Source organism: Barbus barbus (assembly GCF_936440315.1).
Source record: "Barbus barbus genome assembly, chromosome: 45".
NCBI classification, from domain to species: domain Eukaryota; kingdom Metazoa; phylum Chordata; class Actinopteri; order Cypriniformes; family Cyprinidae; genus Barbus; species Barbus barbus.
The window spans coordinates 22937271-22965248 of record NC_136723.1 but is presented as its reverse complement, the minus strand read 5'-3'; the positions used below and the strand labels follow the sequence as shown (position 1 = coordinate 22965248).

General features: G+C 38.2%; 1 protein-coding gene across 1 annotated transcript; it reads left to right on the top strand.

Moving 5' to 3' along the window:
- Positions 1-107: 107 nt before the first annotated feature.
- On the top strand, positions 108-27758 carry mphosph9 (M-phase phosphoprotein 9). The gene is made up of 24 exons (XM_079408130.1): positions 108-229; positions 4519-4793; positions 5283-5430; positions 9048-9137; positions 11236-11687; positions 12267-12414; positions 12801-12873; positions 13051-13136; positions 13904-14014; positions 14087-14484; positions 15591-15740; positions 16758-16845; positions 17557-17772; positions 17853-17900; positions 17982-18046; positions 18832-18933; positions 19140-19253; positions 19352-19512; positions 20149-20319; positions 20410-20530; positions 20622-20719; positions 22820-23010; positions 23777-23845; positions 26599-27758. The coding sequence occupies exons 2-24, from the start codon at positions 4555-4557 to the stop codon at positions 26698-26700; spliced, it is 3441 nt and encodes a 1146-aa protein (XP_079264256.1). The 5' UTR covers positions 108-229; positions 4519-4554; the 3' UTR covers positions 26701-27758.
- Positions 27759-27978: the final 220 nt, after the last annotated feature.

Genomic DNA, 27978 nt, shown 5'->3' with positions numbered 1-27978 from the left:
TGCGGAGGAGCCAATCACAGAGTCCGAAGTGACGTTGATATTTGTGCTGGCCAATCAAGTGACGCCTTTCGAACTCATTCAACCAATGGCGTTTCGCGGCGCAGTGTGTCGTCGTTGGAACGTTAGAGGGTTGAGCGAGAAGCAGTGACAGATGAGGAGAAAGAGAGAGTGCGCGCGGCGCGTGAGGAAATGTCATAATGGGAGAACAAGTGATGATAAAAAGTAACAAGTAAGTGACATGGCACTTGGGGGTTATTGTCATGGTAAATGTGTCAGCGCTTGTGTGCAGAGGTGATGCGTGCTGTGTGTGTGTGTGTGTGTGTGTGTGTGTGTGTGCGCGCGCGCGCGCGCGCGAGCAGGAAGCGCCATAGCGAGTCTGTGTTTTGCTGCATGTCCTCATCTATGAGCCTTCTTGACATCTATTAGCATAACTACGCGATAAAACACACCACCGGCTGGGTTAGTAGCATGCCAGATTAGCCTTGTGCTGTATACTGATCTGACGATTAAATGTGTGCTTCTGGCTTTTATCGGCTCTTATAACTTGCTGTTGATCTCCATCCAAGTTCATAGCAATGCATGACATTTGTTGTGTGAATATATCTGTTGTTGTCCGACTGCATGTAAACAATGAGTTTACCAGATGTGCCCATGAATCCTGACAGCTGGGTCTTTGTTTATGCCTTAGCTGGTCATTTACAAAAAGGATACAATGCTTTAATTTTCTTTTCTTGGTTGAAGTTTTGATAATTAGCCTTTATAACATCATTGTAATGTAGCTTAAACTCCTGGTTAAAATCCAGCATTTTGAGTGTGATTGTATGAATGTGAAATAAATAGTAAGCAAAACCCTTGTGAAAAGAAGTGTGCTTAATTGTAGTGAATGTGCATTTCAAAATCTTTCTAAAAACTGTACTTGCAGATAATATAATATTAATGAAATAAAAATAAAAGGCCCCTTAAGTGCATTTAAAGAGAGGCACTCATGATTGTTTCTGAACACACTTAAGCTCTGTCTGTGAAACCAGGGCATAAAGATGTACTTAAGTCCTATGTCAAAAAGTTTTCTAAAATAAACTAATTGCATTTAAGATAAATTTAAACTATAACACATTTTCATGTAACAAATTTCACTTAAGTATTTTAAGAAAGTACATTATTTCTGTAAGCTCTCTTTTTTTAAAGGTAGGGTAGGTATTTCTGGAAGCCATTGTTGATATTTGAAACCACCAAAACAAACACGCCCCTACCCCAAAAGGGTCTCGCCCCTATTTTGATAGATCCGCCCCACACATATGTAGTCTATGCAACCCAGGCAACGATTAGTTCTGTGAAACATAAACCGCTTTTCCACCGAAATTACTTGCAACAATATGTCCCATGAACTTCACCCCCCCAGACCTGTTGCGTCTCCATGGCGGTCTAAAGTACCGAGAAGATTAGGCAAATACAAACCCGATTCCAAAAAAGTTGGGACACTGTACAAATTGTGAATAAAAAGTTGGAAGTTTCAAATTTCAATATTTTATTCAGAATACAACATAGATGACATATCAAATGTTTGAACTGAGAAAATTTATCATTTTAAGGGAAAAATAGGTTTGTTAAATTTCATGGCATCAACACATCTCAAAAAAGTTAATGTTTACCACTGTGTGGCATCCCCTCTTCTTTTTATAACAGTCTGCAAACGTCTGGGGACTGAGGAGACAAGTTGCTCAAGTTTAGGAATAGGAATGCTGTCCCATTCTTGTCTAATACAGGCTTCTAGTTGCTCAACTGTCTTGGGTCTTCTTTGTCGCATCTTCCTCTTTATGATGCGCCAAATGTTTTCTATGGGTGAAAGATCTGGACTGCAGGCTGGCCATTTCAGTACCCGGATCCTCCTTCTACGCAGCCATGATGTTGTAATTGATGCAGTATGTGGTCTGGCATTGTCATGTTGGAAAATGCAAGGTCTTCCCTGAAAGAGACAACGTCTGGATGGGAGCATATGTTGTTCTAGAACTTGGATATACCTTTCAGCATTGATGGTGCCTTTCCAGATGTGTAAGCTGCCCATGCCACACTCACTCATGCAACCCCATACCATCAGAGATGCAGGCTTCTGAACTGAGCGCTGATAACAACTTGGGTTGTCCTTGTCCTCTTTAGTCCGGATGACATGACGTCCCAATTTTCCAAAAAAGAACTTCAAATTTTTATTCGTCTGACCACAGAACAGTTTTCCACTTTGCCACAGTCCATTTTAAATAAGCCTTGGCCCAGAGAAAACGCCTGCGCTTCTGGATCATGTTTAGATATGGCTTCTTTTTTAACCTATAGAGTTTTAGCCAGCAACGGCGAATGGCACGGTGGATTGTGTTCACCGACAATGTTTTCTGGAAGTATTCCTGAGCCCATGTTGTGATTTCCATTACAGTAGCATTCCTGTATGTGATGCAGTGCCGTCTAAGGGCCCGAAGATCACGGGCATCCAGTATGGTTTTCCGGCCTTGACCCTTACGCACAAAGATTGTTCCAGATTCTCTGAATCTTTGGATGATATTATGCACTGTAGATGATGATAACTTCAAACTCTTTGCAATTTTTCTCTGAGAAACTCCTTTCTGATATTGCTCCACTATTTTTCGCCGCAGCATTGGGGGAATTGGTGATCCTCTTGCCATCTTGACTTCTGAGAGACACTGTCACTCTGAGAGGCTCTTTTTATACCCAATCATGTTGCCAATTGACCTAATAAGTTGCAAATTGGTCCTCCAGCTATTCCTTATATGTACATTTAACTTTTCCGGCCTCTTATTGCTACCTGTCCCAACTTTTTTGGAATGTGTAGCTCTCATGAAATCCAAAATGAGCCAATATTTGGCATGACATTTCAAAATGTCTCACTTTCAACATTTGATATGTTATCTATATTCTATTGTGAAAAAAATATACGTTTATGAGATTTGTAAATTATTGCATTCCTTTTTTATTCGTAATTTGTACAGTGTCCCAACTTTTTTGGAATCGGGTTTGTAGTCTGGTGACGTAACGTTAGGTCTGCGCGCGTTTCTTAATACCAAGTACGCAAATTTCGGCCTTGCATCCTCAGTAGTTCGGACTTCATAAGTTAGACTCGTTGTGTGAACTCCCGCGGATGGAACGATGCAAGTCCGGTAATTCTACAAAGAGCAGCGTGCTTGATAACGTCAGTCAGCTCACCTTGGCTGCTGCAATCTTCATCACTGTATTTACAGACAAAATATATCAAACATTGCCTCTTTTTGTTTTCATTTAAACATATTAATAGCCTCAGAAATGTAGTTCAGGGAACATACATACATTATAATGAAACGAAATATATCAAACATTGCCTGTTTTCATTTTCATTTTAACATATTAATAGAATAAAGACCAGAGATTACCTGTTAGATTTACCCAAAACAAATTATATCTTATGTTTATCCACAACAGAGACATCAGAGCCAGTGGCAAATAACGTTTGCCATTGGCTCTGATGTCAGCGAAGCACATTTTCAAATAGGCACTGTTTTTATAAATAAACCGCAGATTTGAGTTTTAAACAATTACATTCTCGCCTGAAATACACTTGTCCAGTATAGGCAGGTTTTAGCTGTTGCGGCGTGGCGCGTCCTGTGTAGATACGGTGTTATTCACCTATCGGGAAGAAACAAAGCAACCTCGGTGTCCGATATCAGGCCTTCCACTCCTTGAGTTCTCTCTAGTGCTGGAAAGCTGATCCTATATTTACACGGGTCCTACTTCTTGCCTTATCGGTCCACAGACTCTTTCCTCTTTTGTTTTTTATCCGCCATCTCTATCTTTCTGTTGCTCGGCTGTTCACTGAACGCTCTCTCCTCCACATCACGAGTAGACACGCCCCTTACTGCTACAAGTTTGTTTTGGTACTCGGTCCCGACTCAGTTTTCTAAAACGTTTTTGAGAAATTACATACCCTGCCTTTAAGAATATGCAGAAAAAAAAATAAAACATGAATCAAACATCTGTCAAACACATACCAAATTATTCAGAATTTAAGAAAAAATATTTTTTTGATAGTTTTTCAGAGTTGTTAATGCATTCCATGGAGTAAAAACATCCACACACACACAAAAAAAAAAGAATATGCAGAAGTATATTTTATTTTCACAAAGGATAACATGGATATTTTCTCAACATCCTGACTTTAGGTTCAAATATATTTGAATGTATGAGAATGAATAGTTACAATTTGTAGTATTTTAAACATAGTTTATTTTTTAATAATTTTTTTATTTTCTTCAATTTATTCATTTAATATGAGCTCAAATATATACATTGGTAAATAAATATTGATTTTATTTTTTTGGATAGGTTGCTTATTGGTTAAACATCTGGGTTGGTAATTTGAATGATGCTGGTTTGAGCCCTAGTTGCTTTGGATAAGTGTTTACTTTTATGAAATATTTGTTGGTTTGATATAGATCCCGTTACACTGTTTTGTCCTCTGCTTTTCTTCATTATTTTAAACAGCTCTCGCACACGGTCTCTGTCCACGGCTGTTTAAGCATGTCCACAGATGACAGCATCTCTGAGGACGTGTCCAGCTCTGTGGCCTTGAGCCACGACCAGATCAGTGCCAATGGTGGGAAGGAGAGCGAGGCGTCCGTTGTCTCCTCTGAGGACACCGTATCGGGTCTCCCCGAAGAGGAGCGCTCCGCATCCCACCCCGAGGGCTTCCTTCAGGCCACAGAAGGGGAAAACAGACCCTCCACCACACCAGCATGCAACATTTCGAACAAAATAAGGTCTGTTTTATCATGTGATGTCTTTAGTGCATTGTTTCTGTCTTCACAAAGAGGCTGTAAATAAGCTGCTTTAAGTCCACAACAACAATTCTGAGGCTTGAAACATACGTTGTGCATTTGGCTTGATTTTAAAGGGATAGTTCACTCAAAAATGAAAATTTTATTCAGAAATCTCTGCTGTTTTATTTTTATCTACATGCTCAGAGGTGTGATGAACATCCCACAATGCAGCTGATTACTGACATCACAAATGAGATCATTTAGAAGTGTCTTGAGCCTGAAGTGGACATGAAATGAAAATTCACCCTATCTATTTTACGAATGCATATTTTAGATCCTGATAGTGATGCACCAAAATAAATTTTTCACTAAAACCTAAATTAAAGTTTTTATTTAGCCTAAAAACGAACCAAAAATAAATCGGGATGTTTTTGTCCTTACAAAGATGTGACTTAAAATCGCTCTTTGTTCCCGTGTCACATGCTTTAGGAATCTGTGTCTTCGCACCGAGGAGGAGTTCGGCTCAGGGAGAAGTTTGCCCTTCATCAACCCCAGCTCCATAGAGACACTCCGAGCCCTGGTCCAGGAGATCCAGAGCAGCGGCGAGACCGACCCTGAGATCTGGAAGAACTGTGAGGTGCACAGATGCCCGAGACCATGCTGTCTGTTCCCTCATGTCATCACAGCCCAGGTTTCTGGGCCATCGTCTGGGATCTCCCATAGGAGTCGAGGCAGCAGCAGCCACGCTCTGAGCTGTGGAGAACATCCCACAATGCAGCTGATCCCTGACATCACAAATGAGATCATTTAGAAGTGTCTTGAGGATTTTAAAGTTGGCATGAAATTAAAATAAATATTTAAATAGTTGCTATAATAACTTATCATGACAGATTTATCCTATATATATATATTTAGTTATTTATTTATTTATTTATTTATTTAGTTAGTTAGTCAGTTAGCAGACGGTTTTATCCAAAGCTACTTACAAATGAGGACGTAAGACGCAATCAAAACCAACAAAAGAGCAACAACGTGCTATTACAAGTCTTGGTTAGCCTAACGCAGTACAGAATTATTATTTTTTTATTTTATTTTTTTAAATAAAAAGACATAGATAAAATAAAATTAGAATAGAGAGTGCTAGAGTTAGAGGGTCAAGTAAAGATGGAACAGATGAGTTTTTAGCCGTTTCTTGAAGATGGGTAAGGATTCAGCTGCTGGGATCGAGTTGGGCAGGTCATTCCACCAGATGGGAACAGTTAATGAAAAAGTCAGTGAAAGTGTTTTTGTGTGTCTTTGGCATGGTACAATAATGCGTCGTTCACTTGAAGAACGCAAGCTTCTAGAGGGCACATAAGTCTGAAGTAATGAATTTAGGTAAAGGGCTGCAGAGCCAGTGGTGGTTCTGTAGGCAAACATTAATGCCTTGAATTTAATGCGAGCAGCTATTGGTAGCCAGTGCAAATTGATGAACAGAGGTGTGACGTGCGTTCTTTTTGGCTCATTAAAGATTAATCTTGCAGCGGCATTTTGGATTAATTGTAGAGGTTTAATAGAATTGGATGGAAGACCTGCCAAGAGAGCATTGCAATAGTCAAGTCTGGACAGAACAAGAGCCTGAACAAGGAGTTGTGTTGCATGTTCCGAGAGAAAGGGCCTGATCTTCTTAATATTGTATAGTGCAAATCTGCAGGACCGAGCAGTTTTAGCAATGTGGTCTGAGAAATTCAGCTTATCATCAATCACAACTCCAAGGTTTCTGGCTGTTTTTAAAGGAGTAATGGTAGATGAGCCTAACTGGAGGTGATATTGTGATGAAGCGATGGGTTAGCTGAAACTACAAGCAGTTCTGTCTTAGCTAGGTTGAGTTGAAGGTGATGGTCCATCATCCAGCAAGAAATGTCTGTTAGACACGCTGAGATGCGAGCAGCTATCGTCGGATCATCAGGATGGAATGAGAGGTAGAGTTGAGTGTCATCAGCATAGCAGTGATATGAAAAGCCATGTTTCTGAATGACAGAACCTAGTGATGCCATGTAGACAGAAAAGAGAAGTGGTCCAAGAACTGAGCCCTGAGGCACCCCAGTAGCTAGATGTTGCGACTTGAATACCTCACCTCTCCAAGATACTTTGAAGGACCTATCAGAGAGGTAAGACTCAAACCACTGGAGTGCGGTTCCTGAAATGCCCTTTCTCAATTGGGTTGACAAGAGGATCTGATGGTTGACCGTATCAAAAGCAGCAGACAGATCCAGCAAGATAACTAATGAAGATTTGGAAGCCGCTCTTGCAAGTCTTAGGGCTTAAACAACAGAAAGCAAGGCAGTTTTGGTCGAATGTCCACTTCTGAAGCCAGATTGGTTACTGTCTAGGAGGTTGTTTTGTGTGAGAACGACAGAGACTTGGTTGAACACAACTCGTTCAAGTGTTTTTGCAATGAAAGGAAGAAGGGAAACCGGTCTATTGTTCCCTAAAAGAGTTGGGTTAAGAGTGGGTTTCTTAAGAAGTGGAGTTATACGAGCCTGTTTAAATGCTGAGGGAAAAATTCCAGTGTGAAGGGATGTATTAATGATGTGAGTGAGTGCAGGTACAACTGCAGGAGAAATGGCTTGAAGGAGATGAGATGGAATAGGATCAAGCGGACAGGTAGTAGGATGACTGGAAAGGATGTGTTTAGAGACTTCTGCCTCAGAGAGTGGAGAGAAGGATGTGAACGAGTGTATGTTTGCTGGTTAGATATGTTTGATAGATTGTGGTGTGGAAAATTATGCAGTGAGGTTTGTAATTTTATTAATGAAGAATGTGGCAAAGTCGTCATCTGTTAGAGATGATGAAGGAGGGGGAGGACAAAGGAGGGAGGAAAATGTTTTAAAGACCATGCGAGAGTTAGGCGAATTGTTAATTTTGTCATGATAGTATGTCTTTTTAGCAGTGGAAACATTAGCAGAGAAGTCAGAGAGGAGTGATCGATATAAATTAAGGTCAGTAGGATTTTGTGATTTGCGCCATACCCTTTCCGCAGCCCTGAGTTTAGAACGATGTTTTTGGTGAACATCAGATAGCCAAGGGGCAGAAGGGGTGGTACTGGCTGGCTTGGACGATAAGGGGCAGAAGGTATCTAAACAAGACGTCAGAGTGGAACAGAAAGTATCAGTAGCACTGTTAGCATCAAGAGAGTATAACTGTTTAGGGGGAGAGTGAACGCAAGTTACGTCGAAAAGTGACATGTGGAGGGGTATGTGATGTGTCAGGATTCATGTTGAGGTTAAGAGTGAGGAGGAAGTGATCTGAGGTGTGCAGTGGAGTAACCAGCACATGATCAGTGGAGCAGTGTCGTGTGTAAATAAGGTCCAGTTGGTTGCCTGATTTGTGAGTAGCCGTAGTTAGCACTCTCTTGAGATCAAAAGAGGCAAGCAGAATGTGGAAGTCTGCAGCCTGAGGTTTATCTAGGTGGATGTTGAAGTCTCCAAATAAGACAAAGGGAGTACCATCCTCAGGAAAGGTTGAGAGCAATAAATCTAATTCTTCCACAAAGTTACCTAGTAATCCTGGAGGACGATGAACAACTACAAAATGGATTTTTAGAGGGTAGGTAATAGTAACCGAATGTGATTCAAAAGAGCTGTTGATACTCAGAGATGGTAAAGGAGTAAATTTCCAATTATTAGAGATGAGCAGACCGGTACCTCCACCTCTTCCAGTCAAACGGGGGGTGTGGGAAAAAGGAGAAATTATTGGAGAGTGCTGCAGGTGTAACATTGTCTTCTGGTTTGATCCAGGTCTCTGTCAGGGCCATGAGGTTTAAACTTGAATGACTAGTAATGGAAGTAATGAAATCAGCTTTGTTGACAGCAGACTGACAATTCCAGAGACCAATAGAAAAAGAAAGTAATGTATTAGCAGACATAGACAAAGTGCGCAGGTTGATAGGATTGCGCTGTCTATAGTGTGTGATATGTGGTTTGCGAGTGGTAGTGATAGTATTGATCTGGAAACACATAGTAAGAATAGGTTATATAAACTAAAACATATAAAATATATATGTTCATCAGACTTTAAAAATGTTAAATGTTGAGATTGGGCATATGACATTCACATCTGTAAAGTTTACTAGCTGTGAAACTACTAGCCCATCCAACCTAAACACACCAATTTGTCTGTCTTAGCATTTCCTTCAAGTCATTGCATCCAGAGAATCTGTATTTTTTTGTTACATACTGAAATATTGAAAGTATTTTTCTCTCATTCAAACAGGGCCGGTGGCTTCATCTCTTTCAGTTGGTGGAAAAGCAATATCAAGAGCAAATCCTTGCTCAGCAGGAGCAGTACCAGTGCCAAATACAGGTATGTTTCTCAAACGAACCAGTCAAGTCTATCTGTCTGTCATCTGTCTCTGATAAGCATTGCAGTTGCGACGTAAAATGCTGTTTAAAAATTATTTGAGGTCTGCTGTGTTTAATCATAATGTGTGTGCTTGATTTGAATTTAAAATATTATTATTTTCATTATGATAATTAATAAAAATAATAATGTACTCATGAAATTGCTAGTTATGTATAACAAAATAAATATTAACAATACTATTTCACAATAAAATAAAAAATTATTACTTAAGAAAAATAATATAATATTAATGATAAATGTTTTTGACAGTAGAACTGTAAAATTACAATATTATGCATTTCTGTATTCAGAAATCTTTTTTAATTTTTTTTATACAGAATTTTGCTAAGCAGGTTAGTTAACATTGAGCAAACTAACTGTGTAACACATCAGGTTTGTACACATAGACACAACTCTGTCAATTCAGTAACGACTACTGCTACAGTGATGCAAGACATGTTACAGTGCCTTGCGAAAGTATTCATACCCCTTCATTTTTTTTTCACGTATTATGTTGCTACCTTATGTTAAACTATTTTAAATGACTTTTTTCCACATCAATCTACACTCCATACACTATTATGGTAAAGCAAAAAAAAAAAAGGTTTTTAACATCTTTGCAAATTTATTAAAAATAAAAAACTTAAATGATTCCATTGCTTAAGTACTCAATCTGGGACAGTTGTAATTTAGCTCAGGAGCATTCATGTTGCTTGTAGGTGTTACTAGACTTCAACTGAAAGGGTATGATTTGGAAAGGCACACATGTCTTAATAAAAGGTCCAACAGCTGATAATGCATATCAGAGCAAAAACCAAGTTCTGGGGTCAAAAGAACAGTCTGTAGAGCTCAGAAACAGGTTTGCATCAAGCTACACATCTGGGGAAGAGTTCAGAAAAACATTCTGCTTCATTGAAGGCTCACAGAAGCATGTAGTCTCTGTTACCCTTAATGGAAGAAGTTTGAAACAACCAGGATTCTTCTTAGAGCTGGCCTCCTGGCCAAACTGAGCAATTGATGGAGAAGGGCTTTGGTTAGAGTGGTGACGAAGAAGCTGATAACCACTGTAGTTGAGCTCCATGATCATATGTGGAGATGGGAGAAACCTAGAGAAGGACAAACATCACTGCAACACTCCATCGATGTGGGCTTTATGGCGGTGTGGCAAGACTCAATCCTCTTTTCAGTGAAATAGTATTATCTGGTCTGATGAACCTCAATTCCAAGCATCATATTTGAAGGAAAGTAGGCTCTGCTCATCACCTGCAGAGTACCATCCCAAAAGTAAAGTGTGCTGGTAGCAGCCTCATGCTGTGGAGCTGTTTTTCAGCGGCAGGGACTGAGGGACTCATATTCAATGCACCAAAATATTGAGATAGCCTTAATGAAAACCCAGTCCGGAGCATTCAGAACCTCAGACGGGCAAAAGGTTTACCTTCCAACAGGACAGTGACCCTAAGCACACAGCAAGAGTGGCTTATAGACAACACTGTGAATGTCCTTGAGTGGTCCAGCCACAGCCTGAGCTTGAACCCAATCAAATATTTCTGGAGAAACCTGAAAATGTGTGTCTGCCCCCATCCAACCTGACAGAGCTTGAGAGGTGAAGAGGTGAGGAGAAGAATAGCAGATAATTGCCAAATGCTGACGAGCAAAGCTTGTCGCTTCAAACAAAAAAGACTTCAGCTAAATATTTAGTTAAGGGTAGGAATACTTATGCAATGTACTTATTTCAGTTTTTTATTTGTAATTAATTTACAAAGTTGTGACAATTCTGTTTTTGCTTTGTCAATATGGTGTATGGAGTGTAGACTGATGTAGAAAAAAACAACTAATTTAAAGCAGTTAACATAAGACAGCAACAAAACGTGAAAAAAAATGAAGGGGTATTTCGCAAGGCACTGTAACTGTGCTTTCAATATATTGATATTGACCTTTGCATTTGTGTTCTTTTGTACAGTGTGTTTCTGGCCTTAATCTGGGAGAAATTATTAATATCCAAACTAACTTAATAAATTTGTTTCGTTCTGTCTTAATGGTCTTGCATGTTTTCTTCCAGCTCATACAGGATGAAATTAAGGCATTAGTGCAGTTACAGAACCGCCAAATCAGCACACAGACTCACTGTCTGGAGCCCAGTAAGAACCCCAAGCCTCTAGAGGACCCGGTGGAGAGCACCTTCACGTCGTCGGCTCCAGGACCTCTGTGGCCCCCCCAGCTCACCATTCATCCTCAGGAGAGCTCGGAGGAGGGGATGGTTACTGTGCTGAGCAGTGGGTATGGGACTCTTTCCACCTGGGAGCATGGGTTAGAAACAGGGCGGCCCAGTTCCACAGAGAGGAGGGACGAGGTACTGTGGTCCCCGAACCAGCAGGACGGGAGTCTCACACCATCACCTATACCTGACACAAGCCCTCTGGGCCAAAACCCACTGAGCAGAGCCAATGACAAGCGCCAGACGACTGAGACAGTTTCACTTGATGTGCCGACTGATAAACAGAGAGTAATAAGGTAGAGTTACAGATGGTTAGGGATGATTGTAGTCATCAAAACTGAAATAGCACAAATGAATGTGACCAAAAATGAAATTTATATTTGTCTAAAACTAATTTCAAAGATTTATATGAGAATTTAGATAAAAACGTAAAACTTTAAGATCATGAGAAATTCAATCAAATGTGTTTAAAGTTCATATTCATATTCTAAAATTTTAAAATCTAAAAGTAAAAGCTCATTTAAAATATTACTTAAAACTATTTTTTATTTGGCAGCTAACTGAAATACGTTTACGTTGAATTACTAACTGAAATTAAACTAAAACTGAAATAGAATTAACTGTGGTAATTGTAATGTATATTATAACAATAATTAAATTAATAATAATAATAATCACAACCATTTAGAAATATTTGTAAAAAACAAAAACTAATAAAAAATGACAAAGCACATAGCAATATTACTAAAAGTAAACTCAAATTAAAGTAGTAGTAGTATAAAAGCACTGAAATAACAATGGTTGTAATGAACTCTGTTGAATTGTTTTATCACATTTAGAGATCCAGATGTTTTGTGTTGTTGTATGTTGTGTAGTCAACCCCTGACCTCCTGGGCCCAAAGGCAAAAACACAGACGGAGAAAGAGCCGAACGACACCAAACCGGACGTCACATGAGGAGCAGCGGGACAGGGGCACAGCAGGAGCAGGATCTCCTAAGGAGCGCACAGATCACTTACCTGATGTGAGCACATACTAATATTGAATGATTTTTTTTTTTCATGAACAGCAAGGATCTTTATATATAATAACAAAGCATTTTTTTTTACCAATTCAAGCAGTAAACTCTTTCAAATGTCATTCCTTCTTTTCTACTGTAAAATATAATTGACAATATTTGTATCATGCCAGTTTCTAAATTTAAATGCAGAAAATATCAGATTTATAATTGGTCAATTTCTGTCATGCATCTCGGATAAACCGTTTGAATTGTGCATCATTTGCTGTTTCAGTGACAATATGAAGCATCACTGTTTATCTTATTACTGTGAATATTCCTAGAAGCCTCTGTGTGCATTTAAAATTGCTTTCTGAGTATAATAATCTTTTGTTTTCTGGCTTTTTCCTCAGCGTGGATGCAGCACAGCCTCCATGAATCCATTGCCTCTAAACAGAAGTGACAGTCTGGTGTCTGAAGCCTCAGGTAACACATTTCACTAAGAATCAAGCTCCTCTGTCTGTTCAGCAGCACACAGGAGAGATGCAATGGTGATTGTAATGTTACATTTGAAGAGGTTTTGAATTAGGGCTTTAGATTTAAGTAATTTCTGATTATTGGGAAATTGCTATGCACATATTCATATTCCCTTTGATTTTCTAGGCCTGTCTTACTGGAAATTGGATGAGAGTGAGTTATACCGCCCTCTACCTGACAACTTTGAAAGTGCTTCCTTTGTCCTCGTGCAGGTAAAATTTTATTCACTTAGTCTCTAGGAGAAACTAACTAAAAAGTAGCAATTTTATTATCTTAACTGCATCAAAGCAATAGCTTTTCCAGTTACTAGCTATGTTTTCCAGTGAGTAGTAGAGTAATGTGACAGAATAGTATAAATCACATGAATAAAACATTTGTATTTAATTTTTATTCGTTCACTGTCACTTTGCATTTCATGTAGAACTACAAGTTTTGGTTAGTTTTACTGGTTTTAAGTTACAGTATAGTATGATGTAGTGAGAATATGGATCTCATACTGAAGGTGATTATGCTGACATTTATATGGGCAAAAAGTAAGATTTTGAAATTCTGATTATGAAATTCTCCAATAATATGTCTGAGTGAGATTTAAATGCCTAGTTTTATGATCAAAGCTCTGTAGTTTCAAAACATATAATGAACAAATAGGATGAACAAATGTAACCTTTCTCAAAAGCCTTATGGATCATATTTGATACTCATATTTGAACATGATTTTTTTTTTTTTTTTTAAATGATGTATGAACCACAACCTGATGTTTTTACAATCATACTAAAAAGCATTTTACTTGCTTAAGATTATAAACTATCAATCAGATGACAGAAGTCATGTTGTAGATTGTGTGCAACAGGCTTGTCAGAGAAGTTTCGTTCATGTTAATCATTTAAAGGCCTTAAATTTGCATAGCAAATATGATACAGCAGGCTTTATAGGGTTAAATACAAACTGATGAACAGGTAGTTGTTCTGTGGCACACAGACTCCAGATGAGAACCGTCTGTCTCTTCGGGAGATCTACCAAAGCAAGAGAGCAGATCCCAAAGGCCACGAATGGGACTCCTTAATCAACTCATCCACCTCATCTCCTCAGGTCAGAGCAGAGCCAATTAACACAAGAATTAATTAAGGAACAGAACGTCTCACCTGTTGCTCCCTCACCCAGGTGTTGACTCTGAACTCCATGGTGCATGTGAAGCACTCGGATCGCACGTCAGGCTTCACGTCGCCGTCCCACCTCAGCAGTCCATCTGCGCAAGTCCGGGCCTGTCCTATCAGTCCCGACTCCATGGCCCTGCGCAGCCACAGCGACACCGACTGCATGTCCAACGCCAGCAGTCTGTCTGCACAGCAGGCGCCCGACCGGACGTCTCCCTCCCCGGCGGCAATGAGAGCAAACCAGGCCAACAGTGAGGATGAGGGCAGCCACACTGCCACGGTCACCGTACAGCCCAGAGGACCGTCTGCTCTGGAGATGTACAAGCCCAAGAGAAACAGCCCAGAGACGTGCAGTGGGAAACTGGAGCGGAAGACCTCGCTGGAGGACCCGGTTGTTCTCTCGCTGTAAGAGTCGTGAAAATCCTACTAAAGTTAACATGAAATGACATTTACAGCACAGTAAAGTCAAAAATTATTTTGAAAAGCTTGGTCACAAAAAATGCATAACAATCAATAACTGGTCATTATTTTTTCCCTTCTCTCTCTTCAGCAAAGATGCATTAAACTGATCAAAAAGAGACATTTATAATGTTACACATGATTCTATTTCAATTTAATGCTGTTCTTTTGAACTTACAAAGTTTGTGATGCATTAAAAAAAATGCATAACGATCAAAACCTGTTGATCATTATTATTTTCCCATATGGCCTTTATGGGAAGGTTACATCAGATATTTTTGGAAGTGAAAAAAGATGGGAAAAAGTTGGAAAAAGTGGACTATGACTATTAAAAATTCTTTAAAATAATTAATGCAAAATTGCATTTACAAGGCATTTAGTCGTTGCCTTTTAACTTCCTCACTGTCCTTAGGCAAACATTTTCTAACGCTACCATTCAAAAGAATATTTTTTAAAGAAATTAATGCAAGAAATTATTCTTCAAGGATGCATTAAACTGATCAAAAATGTCAGTAAAAACATTTATGTTCCAAGTTTTCTATTTCAAATAAACGCTGTTCTTTCCGAACTTTCTGTTCGTCAAAGAATCCTGAAAAGAAATGCATCACTGTTTCCACAAAAATATAAAGGAGCACAACTGTTTTCAGCATTACTAATAATCAGAAATGTTTCTTTAGCAGCAAATCAATATTTTAGAATGATTTCTGATGGATCATGTGACACTGAAGACTGGAGTAATGATGATGAAAATTCAGCTTTGATCGCAAGAATAAATTACACTTTAAAATCTATTAAAATAAAGAACAGTTATTTTAAATTATGACAGTATTTCACAATATTACTGTTTTCACTGTACTTTTGATCAAATAAATGCAGCCTTGGTGATTTGAAGAATCTTACCGACCTGAACCTTTTGAACTGTAGTGTAGCTGAAGATGCTGATTGATCATATTTTAGTGCTTTACTGAACCTATCCAATGTTATTTGGTATATCCACACATCTGACGTTCTAGTGCTGCCACACTAACTTATGGTTTGTCTAATCTTTCTAGATTGAGACAAAACCTGAGAGAGAAACATTCCCGTCACATAGCTGATCTCAGAGCGTACTATGAGGCTGAGATCAGTGCCCTGAAGGAGAAACTAGATCTGGTGAATTTGCCTCTTGACATGGAGAAAAGCAACCAAATCTTGCTTGAGAGGTGAGAAACAATACATAGGATGAATTCATACTTTTCCAGCAGTGTGTCAGATTGCATAATTAAATTTAATAAGAAAAAAATATATTGTCTCAATAAATCGATCCAAAATGTAAGTGAGTTTCTTTCTTCTTGAGAACAGATTTGGAGAAATGTAGCATTATATCACTTGCTGACCAATGGGTCCTCTGCAGTGAATGGGTGCCGTCAAAATGAGAGTCCAAACAGCTGATAAAAACATGACAAAAATCCACTTGCAATCCACATCACTCCATCCATCAGTTAACTTCTTGTTAAGTAAAAAGTTGTGTTTGTAGGAAACAAGTCCATCAAGAAGACATTTGAACTCTTCTCTTCTGGTCAAATACGAGTTCATAATCCATAATATTGCTTCCTCCAGTGAAAAAGTTTTCCTCTCACATCAAAATCCACCCACATATTTGTTTAGAAGTGTTTTGGACTGTTTCCGCTTGTAAACAGTGGTTTATCTGTGTATATTTCTCACTTGATTCAAACAAGATGCCTCTGGAGAAAGCAATATTATGGATGAGGACCCTTACTTTAGTCTAAATATTGTCTTAATGATAAATTTGTTTCTTACAAACATGCAACTTTTGGCTTCACAATGTTAATTGATGGACTGGATTACTTGTGGATTATTGTGACGTTTTTAACATTCAGTCAAGAATATTTATATTCTGGTTAATGAATGATACTTTTTGTTAACTATGTCTAAGTAATAAAAAATGTTTTAACTCCATTTTAACATTTTGACCGTATCATCACGTATCGAACCAAATCGTAAGTGTATAGTTACACCCCTACAACTTACTAATAGCCAGTAGATCTAATGTGCTATATTGATATATATTTGGCTCTGTCTTCAGCCTGTTGTTTGTATCTGCGCTCACATCAGCACAGTGACATCTGGTGTCTGGTGTTTAACGCACGATAAACACTCTGTCATCGGCGGAGTCCGATGAACTCTGACTGATTGTGTCTTTGATCATCGTTTGGCAGATGTCAGCACCTGGAACGAGCGTTAACGGAGGCGAGCACACGCATCCGAGAGCTGGAGATCAAAAACCACCTCTTGGAGAGACAGCTGGTATGAGTCACCGCCTCCATCTAAAACAGGAAATACATGAGTGGCTTGTGTACGAGAGAATCGTATGTTGACGTGGCAATTGTGCTTGTAGTCAGCAAAATTGTATAAATTATATGCAAGCACTTTAAAGGGGTTGTGTCACTGAAACAGGTTTTTTTGTAATTTATGTGGATTCTACACATTTAAACAATTCAGATAAGTTATCTAGAGTTATTTTTGGAGCAGATAAAATTCATATAATCATTTATTAATCAATTATCATTTTGACTTAATCCTTTTCTTTATTTAAAGGCTGAAATGTGAGGTTTACATTTTTATGAATCTTTTTCAAAGCTTTATTTGAACATTTACATTATTTATTTAAACATGTTATTAAACTGTTGTCAGTCAAGTTGTCATTTAAAATCCCAACATCATTGGTAATGTTATTGTTTTAGTGATTATGCAAACAAAAAGTAATGTTGTTTGTTGATTTTTAAATATGAAACTTGAAGTGATTTATGTTTCGGTACTTTTTGAACATCTCCAGCACATTTGAACAATCCCGTGATAATACTGATAACTGGGATAATTTTGGTCACTATAATCGTGATGAGAAATTTTCATACCGTTACATCCCTAATCATAATAGTGATCATAGATGACTGGAAGCATGGTTGAAATGTGGTTGAAACACCATGCCAACCTGAAGTTTATATGTTTGTTGTCCAGGCTGCATGGCCAGAGCGATACGACGCGGCCAGCACCACAGTCCAGGCCCTGCAGCAGCGGCTAGAAGAGACCAAACACAGCAGCCGTGAGAAAGACGCCACTGTGACCAAACTGAAGAACCGCCTGCATCAGATGGAGGAGGCCGTGCAGAACGCCTGTAAGGAGGTGGATGAGAAAGAGGCCCGCATGAAGAAAGAACACAAGATGCTACAGGATGTGAGCTGAGCAGAATCCTTTAAACTTCCCTTATGCTGTTATATTTGACCGTAAAGGTGATGCACTGTTTTTTTTTGCAGCTCCTCCACGAGTATGATTCACTGAGAAGGGAGCATGAGGGATCGAAGGTGAGAGCTGTTTTATCTGACATCATGATACAAATAGTACATAGAAGTGCACAAACTATTCAGCTGTTTCTTTCCTAACAGGACAAGTTGGTCTCCACTGAAAATAAGCTCTTTGATGCAAGTGAACAAATATCAGAACTGAAAAGGTAGTCCGATTTCTTCAATGCAAATCTGCAATTAGTATCATTATATCAACTATTTTATTACACTGAAATGTATAATTATAGCAAAATTTTCTAAATGTAATATTTAACAATTTAAATTAAATTGAACAATTCTATTTGATTATTTAATTGTTAAATGTTATAATGTAATTGTTAAATTTATTATTTAGCATATATATTAATTAAAAATAGTCATATGGTAACACTTTACAATAATCTCATTTGATAACATTTGTTAATACATGAAATGAAACAATGAAAGACCAATGAAATATATTTTACTGCATTTATTAACCTGTTAATGTTAGTTAATAAAAATATTCATGTTCATGTTAATTCATAGTGCACTGATTTATGTTAACAGATACACCATTTGATTTTCATAATGTATTAGTAAATGTTGAATTTAACATCTTTTAAATTAAATATTATATTAATATTAATTATAATATTTAATATTAAATTAATAAGTGCTGTATACCTATTGTTCCTTGTAACTAATGTTAACAAATGAAACCTTACTGTAAAGTGTTACCAGTCATATTATAAAATAAAGTCATATTTGTTTTGAAATGTACATAATTATAATTACTAATACAAATAAAATGTTCTTAATATGTAATTTATTTTTGTTTGTTAGGATCATTCATTATATTTACGTGTAATATATGTAACATGGGTATTAATATGAATGCTATAATTATATATAATATGATTTCTTTTTGTGTACTAACGTTTTATTTATGAATTTCTCTATGGTTTTGTAGAGTCATCTCTAAGCTAGAGTCTCAAGTCCGACAGCTACAGCACGAAAATCTGGCTAAAACACGTCAATCTCTCCACAGCCACTCACAACCATCTGGAGCAGGGTACAAAACACACACCACATACTCATCACGGGTCTAAAACACAGCTTTTAGTGTTTTACAACAATGAATTTGAACTTTATACACTCATTTAGCAGTTATTGATTCATGGACAGATGCTAGTGTACAGCTTAACTGTTTCTTTCTTCGATTCGAATCCCTGAAATGCTTTTACTCCAACCTGAAACTCACAAATTGAATCTTTCCAGTTTGTTCCACCACCCTGATCTTCTGCTTTCGCCGAACAAAAGGCAGCGAGAAGTTGATGTGGGCATGAGGAACGGCGCTGGTCTCAGAGGTGATCAGACATCCGGAGCTAGAGGGTACTGCTTTATTCATAGTTCTACACAATATTAATTTATTTATCATTCTGTGCTGTGGTGCATTCATTTTGAGAAGGAAAACTACCCTCTGTCATCAGACGGCTGTCTCCAGCAGAGAGAGAACAGACTCAGGGTCACTCTGAAGAGCTGAGGAAGAGGGATGTTCCCCTGACACCCATGATGAAGGCCCTGATCCAGATGGAGGACACCAAAGCCACTGAGGGCCGCGCGCTATCCAAGAACGGCTGCGGTTCCTCCAGTATGTCACAAAACGAATGGGTGCCGTCAGAATGAGAGTCCAAACAGCTAATAAAATAATCCACACCACTCCAGTCCATCAATTAACGTCTTGTGAAGTTAAAAGCTGCATATTTGTAAGAAACCATGATTTCAATGTTTTCTTGAATTTTTTTTAATTTTTGGCTTTTTGCTTCTGGCTAAAATATGAGTCCTATATCCATAATATTGTTTTCTCCAGTGAAAAAGTCATCAGGAGATAAATATACACACATCAAACACTGTTTACAAGCCAAAACAGTCTAAAACCGTTCTAAACGAATATGTGGGTGGATTTTGATGTGAGAGGACAACAGGAGATTGTTTTTTATGGAGTCATTTTGGCAAGAAGCTTTTCACTTCACAAGACGTTAATTGATGAACAGGAGGGGTGTGGATTACTTGTAGATTATCGAGAGGTTTTTATTAGCTTTTTGGACTCTCATCAGCTATTCCATCACAAGAATAAATTACATTTAAAAAAATATTAAAATAGCCCACATTTCATCTATAGTATTTGTAGTTGTAATTATCTGTAAGAGAAGCTACACTAGGTCATTTAAATACTCCTAACACTTTTTCAATCACTGTCATTTTTATTGTGTGGTGTGTGTTTTAGGGTTGACTAGGAGGAGGCCTACGGTGGCTTTTGTGGAGAGTTCTGTGAGGGACGCGGTGGAGGAGCGGAGCGGAGCTGTGCTGAGGGCCCAGAGGAGTCTCTCTCCAGAGGGCCACAGGTCATCATCTCTGCCCCCCAGAGCACAGAGAGCCGTTCCTCTCGCAACACCCAGTGTGTGACCCAAAGCATTAACATTTGATGTATTTTCAAAATAGCTAATAAAAGTCCATCTTTACTGATTGAATGTGTTTTTTATGTTAGCAAAAAGAGACACATTACTCATGCCTCTCTCAGCCAAGTCCAGTCCCAAGCGCTGCCCGACTGAGAACTTCTCCACTGCGTTGGGTCACCCTCTTCCATCCCAAGAGCACCTGCAGAGCAGGTAACATTTCTGTCCCGCTATATGACTCACATGCCATCTGCACTGATCAGGTGTCAGTAAATAATATCTTATATATGCCTTTGTATTTTAGGTTTGATGTTTTTGATCGAAATGGCGTCAGCTCTTCTTTACTGTCCCATCCGAGTCCAAGGAAGAGGTTACAGTTTAAAGCATCTGACAGACTGGAAGGTATTATTGCTTTTGTCAGGTTTAACTATCACACGGTCACAGTCCTTATGAGTAAGCACCATAAACAGTTGTCAGTGTCATATATATATGCCACTTTATTAGGTACACCTGTTCAATTGCTTGGTAACACAAATTGCTAATCAGCCAATTACATGGCAGCAATGCATTTATGCATCTAGATGTGGTGAAGACGACTTGCTGAAGTTCAAACCGAGCATCAGAATGGGGAAGAAAGGGGATTTAAGTGACTTTAAACGTGGAATGGTTGTTGGTGCCAGACGGGCTGGTCTGAGTATTTCAAAAATTGCTGATCTACTGGGATTTTCGCGCACAACCATCTCTGGGGTTTACAGAGAATGGTCCGAAAAAAAGAAAATATCCAGTGAGCGGCAGTTGTGTGGATGAAAATGCCTTGTTGATATCAGAGGTCAGAGGAGAATGGGCAGACTGGTTAGAGATGATAGAAAGGCAACAGTAACTCAAATAACCACTCGTTACAACCAAGGTATGCAGAATACCATCTGAACGCACAACACGTCGAACCCTGAAGCAGATGGGCTACAGCAGCAGAAGACCACACCGGGTGCCGGTCCTGTCAGCTAAGAACAGGAAACGGAGGCTACAATTCACACAGGCTCACCAAAATCAGGCAATAGAAGATTGGAAAAACATTGCCTGGTCTGATGAGTCTCGATTTCTGCTGCGAAATTCAGATGGTAGGGTCAGAATTTGGCATAAAGAACATGAAAGCATGGATCCACCCTGCCTTGTCTCAATGGTTCAGGCTGGTGGTGGTGGTGTAATGGTGTGGGGGATATTTTCTTGGCACACTTTGGGCCCCTTAGTACCAATTGAGCATCGTTTAAACGCCACAGCCTACCTGAGTATTGTTGCTGACCATGTCCATCCCTTTATGACTACAGTGTACTCATCTTCTGATGGCTTCTTCCAGCAGGATAATGCACCATGTCACAAAGCTCAAATCATCTCAGACTGGTTTCTTGAACATGACAATGAGTTCACTTTACTCAAATGGCCTCCACAGTCACCAGATCTCAATCCAATAGAGCATCTTTGGGATGTGGTGGAACGGGAGATTTGCATCATGGATGTGCAGCCGACAAATCTGCAGCAACTGCGTGATGCTGTCATGTCAATATGGACCAAAATCTCTGAGGAATGTTTCCAACACCTAGTTGAATCTATGCCACGAAGAATTAAGGCAGTTCTGAAGGCAAAAGGGGGTCCAACCCGGTACTAGCAAGGTGTACCTAATAAAGTGGCCAATGAGTGTGTGTGTGTATGTGCATATATATATATATATATATATATATATATATATATATATATATATATATTTATATTTATTTATTTTACACTTTAGTTACGATTTTATATATTATATAATAGCTTTTTATGTATTGCTTTTATAAACGTTATGCTGTTTTAGCATTGAAAATATTAAATCTCTTTATTATATATGACTTGTGTCATTTAGGAAAATTCTGTATATACTTTTTAAATTAATTTTTAATTGTAAGCCATAATCATCAAAATTTTAAGAAATAAAGGCTTGAAATATGTCACTCTGTGTGTAATGAATCTATATAATATATGGGTTTCACTTTCTGAAATGAGTGACAAAAAATATTGACCTTTTTCATGATATTCAAATTTTTTGAGATATACCTGTAATTAGAAATGTTTCTTGAGCAGCAAATCAGCATATTAGAATGATTTCTGAACAATCACGTGACACTTAAGCCTGGAGTATTGATGCTGAAAATTCATCTTTGCATCGCAGGAATAAATTACATTTTAAAATATATTCAAATAAAAACAGTTATTTTAAATTGTAATAATATTTCACAATGTTACTGTTTTTACTGTGTTTATTTATTTATCAATTAAATACAGCCTCTGTGAACATAAGACACTTCTTTGAAAAACATTTAAAAATTGTACTGACTCCAAACTTTTAACAGTAGTGTATATAGGTAAATTTACCTAAAAAACAAACTACCCATTTGCTACCCTTTAACCCTGTTAGCACTGGTATTTCCTCAGGAAACGTAAGTGTTGTGTGAACTTCCTCCTCAGTGAACCCTCAGTCCAGCGTGGGCTCGTCTGAGCCTGCAGAGAGCAGTGAGTCTGAGGAGCTTGCGGTCGGACCCAGCTGGGAGGAACAGGAAGCTGCCGGTGAAGAGACGACACTCTCCTGTCAGCCTCGCATTCAGTCGCTGGCTGACGCAGAACGCCTCTTTGATGAGCTCACACAGGAAAAGCAGCAGGTGATTGTGGGATATTTCCGGTTATGACATGGCTCTCTAAAACACTTGATTCTGATTGGTCGATCATGGCATTCTAAGATCAAATGCTGTAAAAATATATTATTCATTGTTGGTTCATGTTACATTTTTTAAATGCACAGTTGAGAAACCTGTGAAAATGAATTGTTAAAATGGGAAAACTTTGCAAGTCAATGAACAAAAACATTGAAATATGATAATCTTCAACTGTGGATTACATAAATAAATAAAAATTACATATTTAAAAAATATAATTTATGCATTCAAATTTAACAAACACACACATTATTGGTAAAATATTTATATGTGTATGTGTGTAAATTATATTTTTAGCAATTTCTAAAACCCATGATTTATTTCTAGTTCATTTGTATTCATTCATTATTTCGATTCTGGCCATAAACATGCTATAGTCATTGTGAAACTCTGAACGCTCATGGAAGGCATGCCACAACATCCCGTGAGTGTTTGGACAGCGTGTGACTCGCTCACGGCTCGTGCTGGTTTGAGACTGACTGATGATTGATGGCAGAGCGTGTTTCTGCTGTGACCTCAGCACTACACATTACATAACCTGCCTTTATAGTGCTGCTGGTTAATCACGTCTATTTTTAGCAAAGGCTTCCCTTTTCCTATTCATGCTGAGGAGTGCTAATTCAAAACCCTGTTGTTTAATCTCAGCTGTTTCCATCCAGCAATTTGCTAAAAGCTATGACGCTTTCACCCAATATTTATTTATTTTCCACAGATTGAGGCAGCACTGAGCCGGATTCCAGGAGCCGGGGCCCGGGTCACGTTGCAGACCAGGTTAGACGAGGTGGGAACACAATCACTTTCCATTCACATGCATATAGAATAGGGCTGGGCAAAAAAAAAATTATACTATATACAGTGCTATGCATAAGTTTAGGCACCCATGCTAAAGTTGACTAAAAAAAGGAATAAAAAATAATCTTTTGGAAATTGAACTTAATGCCTTAATTAAAAAAAATTGGGAAAAATCCAATACTATGCATCCTGATAAAGTTCCCTTGGCTTTTCGAATTAAAATAGCCCCACATCATCACATAGCCTTCACCATACCTAGAGATTGGCATGGAGTACTTTCCATAAGATCACCTCTCAATGCAAATCAAACCAGCTATTAGGCTAACTGAAATAAAACCATGCCAATCTCTAGGTATGGTGAAGGCTATGTGATGATGTGGGACTATTTTAATTCGAAAAGCCAAGGGAACTTTATCAGGATGCATAGTATCCTGGATCCATGAAGTAACTGGCCTTTAAAAATAAAAATCTGCCTGCCTCTATGGGAATTTAACATAGGGGTGCCCAAACTATTGCACCCTGTATTTTAAGGAAGAACATTTATTTATTTACGATACATTATTCATTCACAAAGAAAATTGGTGTCCTTAAAGGTTGGATTTTTCCCAATTTTTTTAATTAAGGCATTAAGTTCAATTTCCAAAAGATTATTTTTTATTCCTCTTTTTAGTCAACTTTAGCATGGGTGCCTAAACTTATGCATAGCACTGTATATATATATATATATATATATATATATATATATATATATATATATATATATATATATATATATATATATATATATAGTTAAAATATAACATTTGTAATTTAATTATGTATTAAATGCAATTATATTTCAGTATACTGCATATTACAGTTTAAGCTGACATTTCTAAAATCCATGGTATACAGTGCCCTCCAAAAGTATTGGAACAGTAAAGACAAAATTGCTCTGTTGGCTGTGGAGTCAAGACATTTACAAATATGATTAATAGATTAATATGAGACAAAACTACAGAATGTCACATTTTATTATTGGGTGATTCAACACATAGATGTTTTAGCAGCTAAGAAGTTCAGCACTTTTAGAGTTTCATCCCTCTATCTGATGGGAGCATAAGTATTGGAGCAGTTGCCTCACAGGTCTTTCTAAGTGATCAGCTGTGTCCTGTTGCATTAATTCTTCAGATATTAAATGCAGGGAATATGTCGTATCAGTTATATCCATTACTTCTGTATTCTGAATCTTGCATTCGATGATGACACACACAAACCAAGATGAAGATGAGGGAGCTGACTTTTAGAGAAAAGCAAGCAATTTGGATGCTAAAAGAGAAAAGAGGAAGTCAGTTAGAGCTCTAGCAAAAACAAAGGACATGGAGAAATCAAGAGTTTGGAAACTACCAGCGACACCAGCAACCAACAACGACCTGATCGGCTGAGAAAACAACAGTAGTTGATGACAGACAAATCATAAAAGCTGTGAAAATGAACCCTAAAAGACGTGTCTGTAAAATCACCAACAACTTCCAGAAAGCTGGGGTGATGCTCTGACAATCTACTGTCCTCAGGAGACTTTGACACAGAATTACAGATGCTACACAGCAAGATACAAACCAGCACCAGAAATAGAAAGGCAAGATTAGAGTTTGCAAAAAAGCACAAAGGTGAGCCAGAAGAACTGTGTTTATGGACCGATGAGACAAAGATGAACCTTTATCTAAGTGATGGGAAAGAAAAAATGTGGAGAAAAAAAGGGAACTGCAATGATCCCAAGCATACAGCCTCATCTGTAAAGCATGGTGGAGGTGGTGTCATGGCATGGGGATGCATGGCTGCCTCTGGAACAGACCCTCTCAACTTTACTGATGACTTAATGTATGATGACAGTAGCAGAATGAATTTGGAAGGGTACAAAACCATCTTGCCTACCAATATTCAAGAAAATGCCACCAGATTCATTGGGAAGTGCTTCATATTGCATCAGGACAATGACCCAAAACACCCTGTTAGTTCAGTCAAGGAATTTATAAGGGCAAAGAAATGGAAAGTCTTAGATTGCCCAAGTCAATCTCCAGATTTAAATCTGATTGAACATGAATTTCACCAGCTGAAGAGGAGAATAAAGGCAGAAACTCCCCAAAACAAGCAACAATTGGAATTGGCTGCATTAAAGGCTGGGAAAAGTCTTTCAAAGGATGAGACCAAGAGTCTGTGATGTCTATGGGTCACAGACTCACTGCTGTGATTGTGTGCAAGTGATCTGCAACTAAATAATAGCTTTTAATCTTTTATATCTGCCTTATATTCAACTGTCCCAATACTTATGCTCACATCAATGAGTGGGATGAACTCTAAAAGTGCTGTTCTTTTTATTTGGTAAAACATGTATGTGTTGAAACAACTAATAATAAAATGTGACATTCTGTAGTTTTGCCTCATATTCATCTTTTAATCATATTTGCAAATTTCCACAGCCAACAGAGCAATTTTGTCTTTACTGTTCCAATACTTATGGAGGGCACTGTATATTATGATATAGTTATTTTTTTTGCTGGAAAATTCATCCTCAAAGTGTTGCGTAACCATGATAATGCCTATTGGTGTTAATCCAGTAACACTTTACAAATGAAAGGCTCTACGTCTCATTTGAGTATTTTCTTTTATATTTTTATTTTTTTTATTTAAAAAATGATTATGCCTAACAAAAGACATCAGTGGAAAAACAGATGCGTAACATTTTGAACTTCATGGTTTTAGGTGTCACTGGAGAATCGCCTAGAAAAGGTGAACCACGACCTCGGGTTCATCCGCATGACTCTGAAACGATTCAACATCCTGCGATCTTCTGCCAACATATAGCCAACGGCTGCTGTGAAGCGTCATGAATTATGATCTTTACCCTGGACCATATGAACTATTATTACAATGGATCAGCCGTTCCACTGTACAGACTCCGATGTGTACATGTTCAGTAAATATTTCTACTTTTATTACTGTAGGATCTATTTTATATGTTTTATTACATGGTGAACGTACTATAAAGTATATTTTAATAATGCCTAGATTTGTAAAAACATTTACTTTTTTAATGTCACAGAAATATGGAAAATTGTATGCTTGACGCAATATTTTTTTATTTGATTCGTTTCCTGCTAATTTAAATGAATGGCAAAAATTCAGACCTGCAGGGCAGCTCATGTTTCCATTCCACTATGTGTCTTACGACTCTTAATTTAAATGACACTTGAAAAGCTTTATAATTTGCTCAAATATCATCAGGCTTTCACTGTCTGTGGCATGTTCATTAATTTACATGATAACATTCCCTGTGCCATATGCGAGCAGAGAATGATAGCACATATCTAATAAGATGAGTAGAGTTGAATTGCCTTGTGGAAATCATCTTAAGCAAAGAACACAAACCCAAACCAGCACCGACTGTTTACACATGATTATCAAAGCTAGACCTCTGACATTTTCCAGTGCAGCACAGGATGTACTGCTTACTTTGATGCATGAAATTTTAAATATGCTCTTCTCTGCTTTTCCATCGTTTGCTGTTGACTGTTCGGTTTTTTTCCTGTTGCACAAAATGTTCCACAATTAAAACTGCATACTGAATCATGTGTTAGAGTCATTATGATTTGATGGCATCTGGAATATGTTAAGACTCTTGGGTGTTTGCTCAAATCATTCATTAAATGAGCTTGAAATATGTTTGTGGTCATCAGAGCTATTGAGTGTTAAAGGCATAATTTGACCAAAAAAGGACAATTCAATTCTGGATGTATGTAAACAAAGAAGTGTGTGTGTTGGGAACCTGCCAGATTCGTACATGCAAAAGTGTAAATGATTTTGAGCTTGGGTGGAAGGCTAATAAAAAAGGTAATTGCGACTTATCTCACAATGGGGAAGTCGTGGCCTAATGGTTAGAGAGTCGGACTCGTAATCCAAAGGTTGCTGGTTCGAGTCTCAGGTCTGGCAGGATTTGTAGGTGGGGGGAGTGAATGTCCAGCGCTCTCTCCACCCTCAATACCACGACTGAGGTGCCCTTGAGCAAGGCACCGAACCCCAAACTGCTCCCCGGGCGCCGCAGCATAAATGGCTGCCCACTGCTCCGGGTGTGTGTTCACGGTG

Excerpts from the sequence above, each read along its gene's own strand:
- mphosph9 (XM_079408130.1), top strand. The coding sequence starts at position 4,555 with ATGTCCACAGATGACAGCATCTCTGAGGACGTGTCCAGCTCTGTGGCC. Across the intron at positions 5,431-9,047 it reads AGATCTGGAAGAACTGTGAG|GGCCGGTGGCTTCATCTCTT; the intron begins GTGCACAGATGC and ends TCATTCAAACAG. Across the intron at positions 20,720-22,819 it reads AGCATCTGACAGACTGGAAG|TGAACCCTCAGTCCAGCGTG; the intron begins GTATTATTGCTT and ends CTTCCTCCTCAG.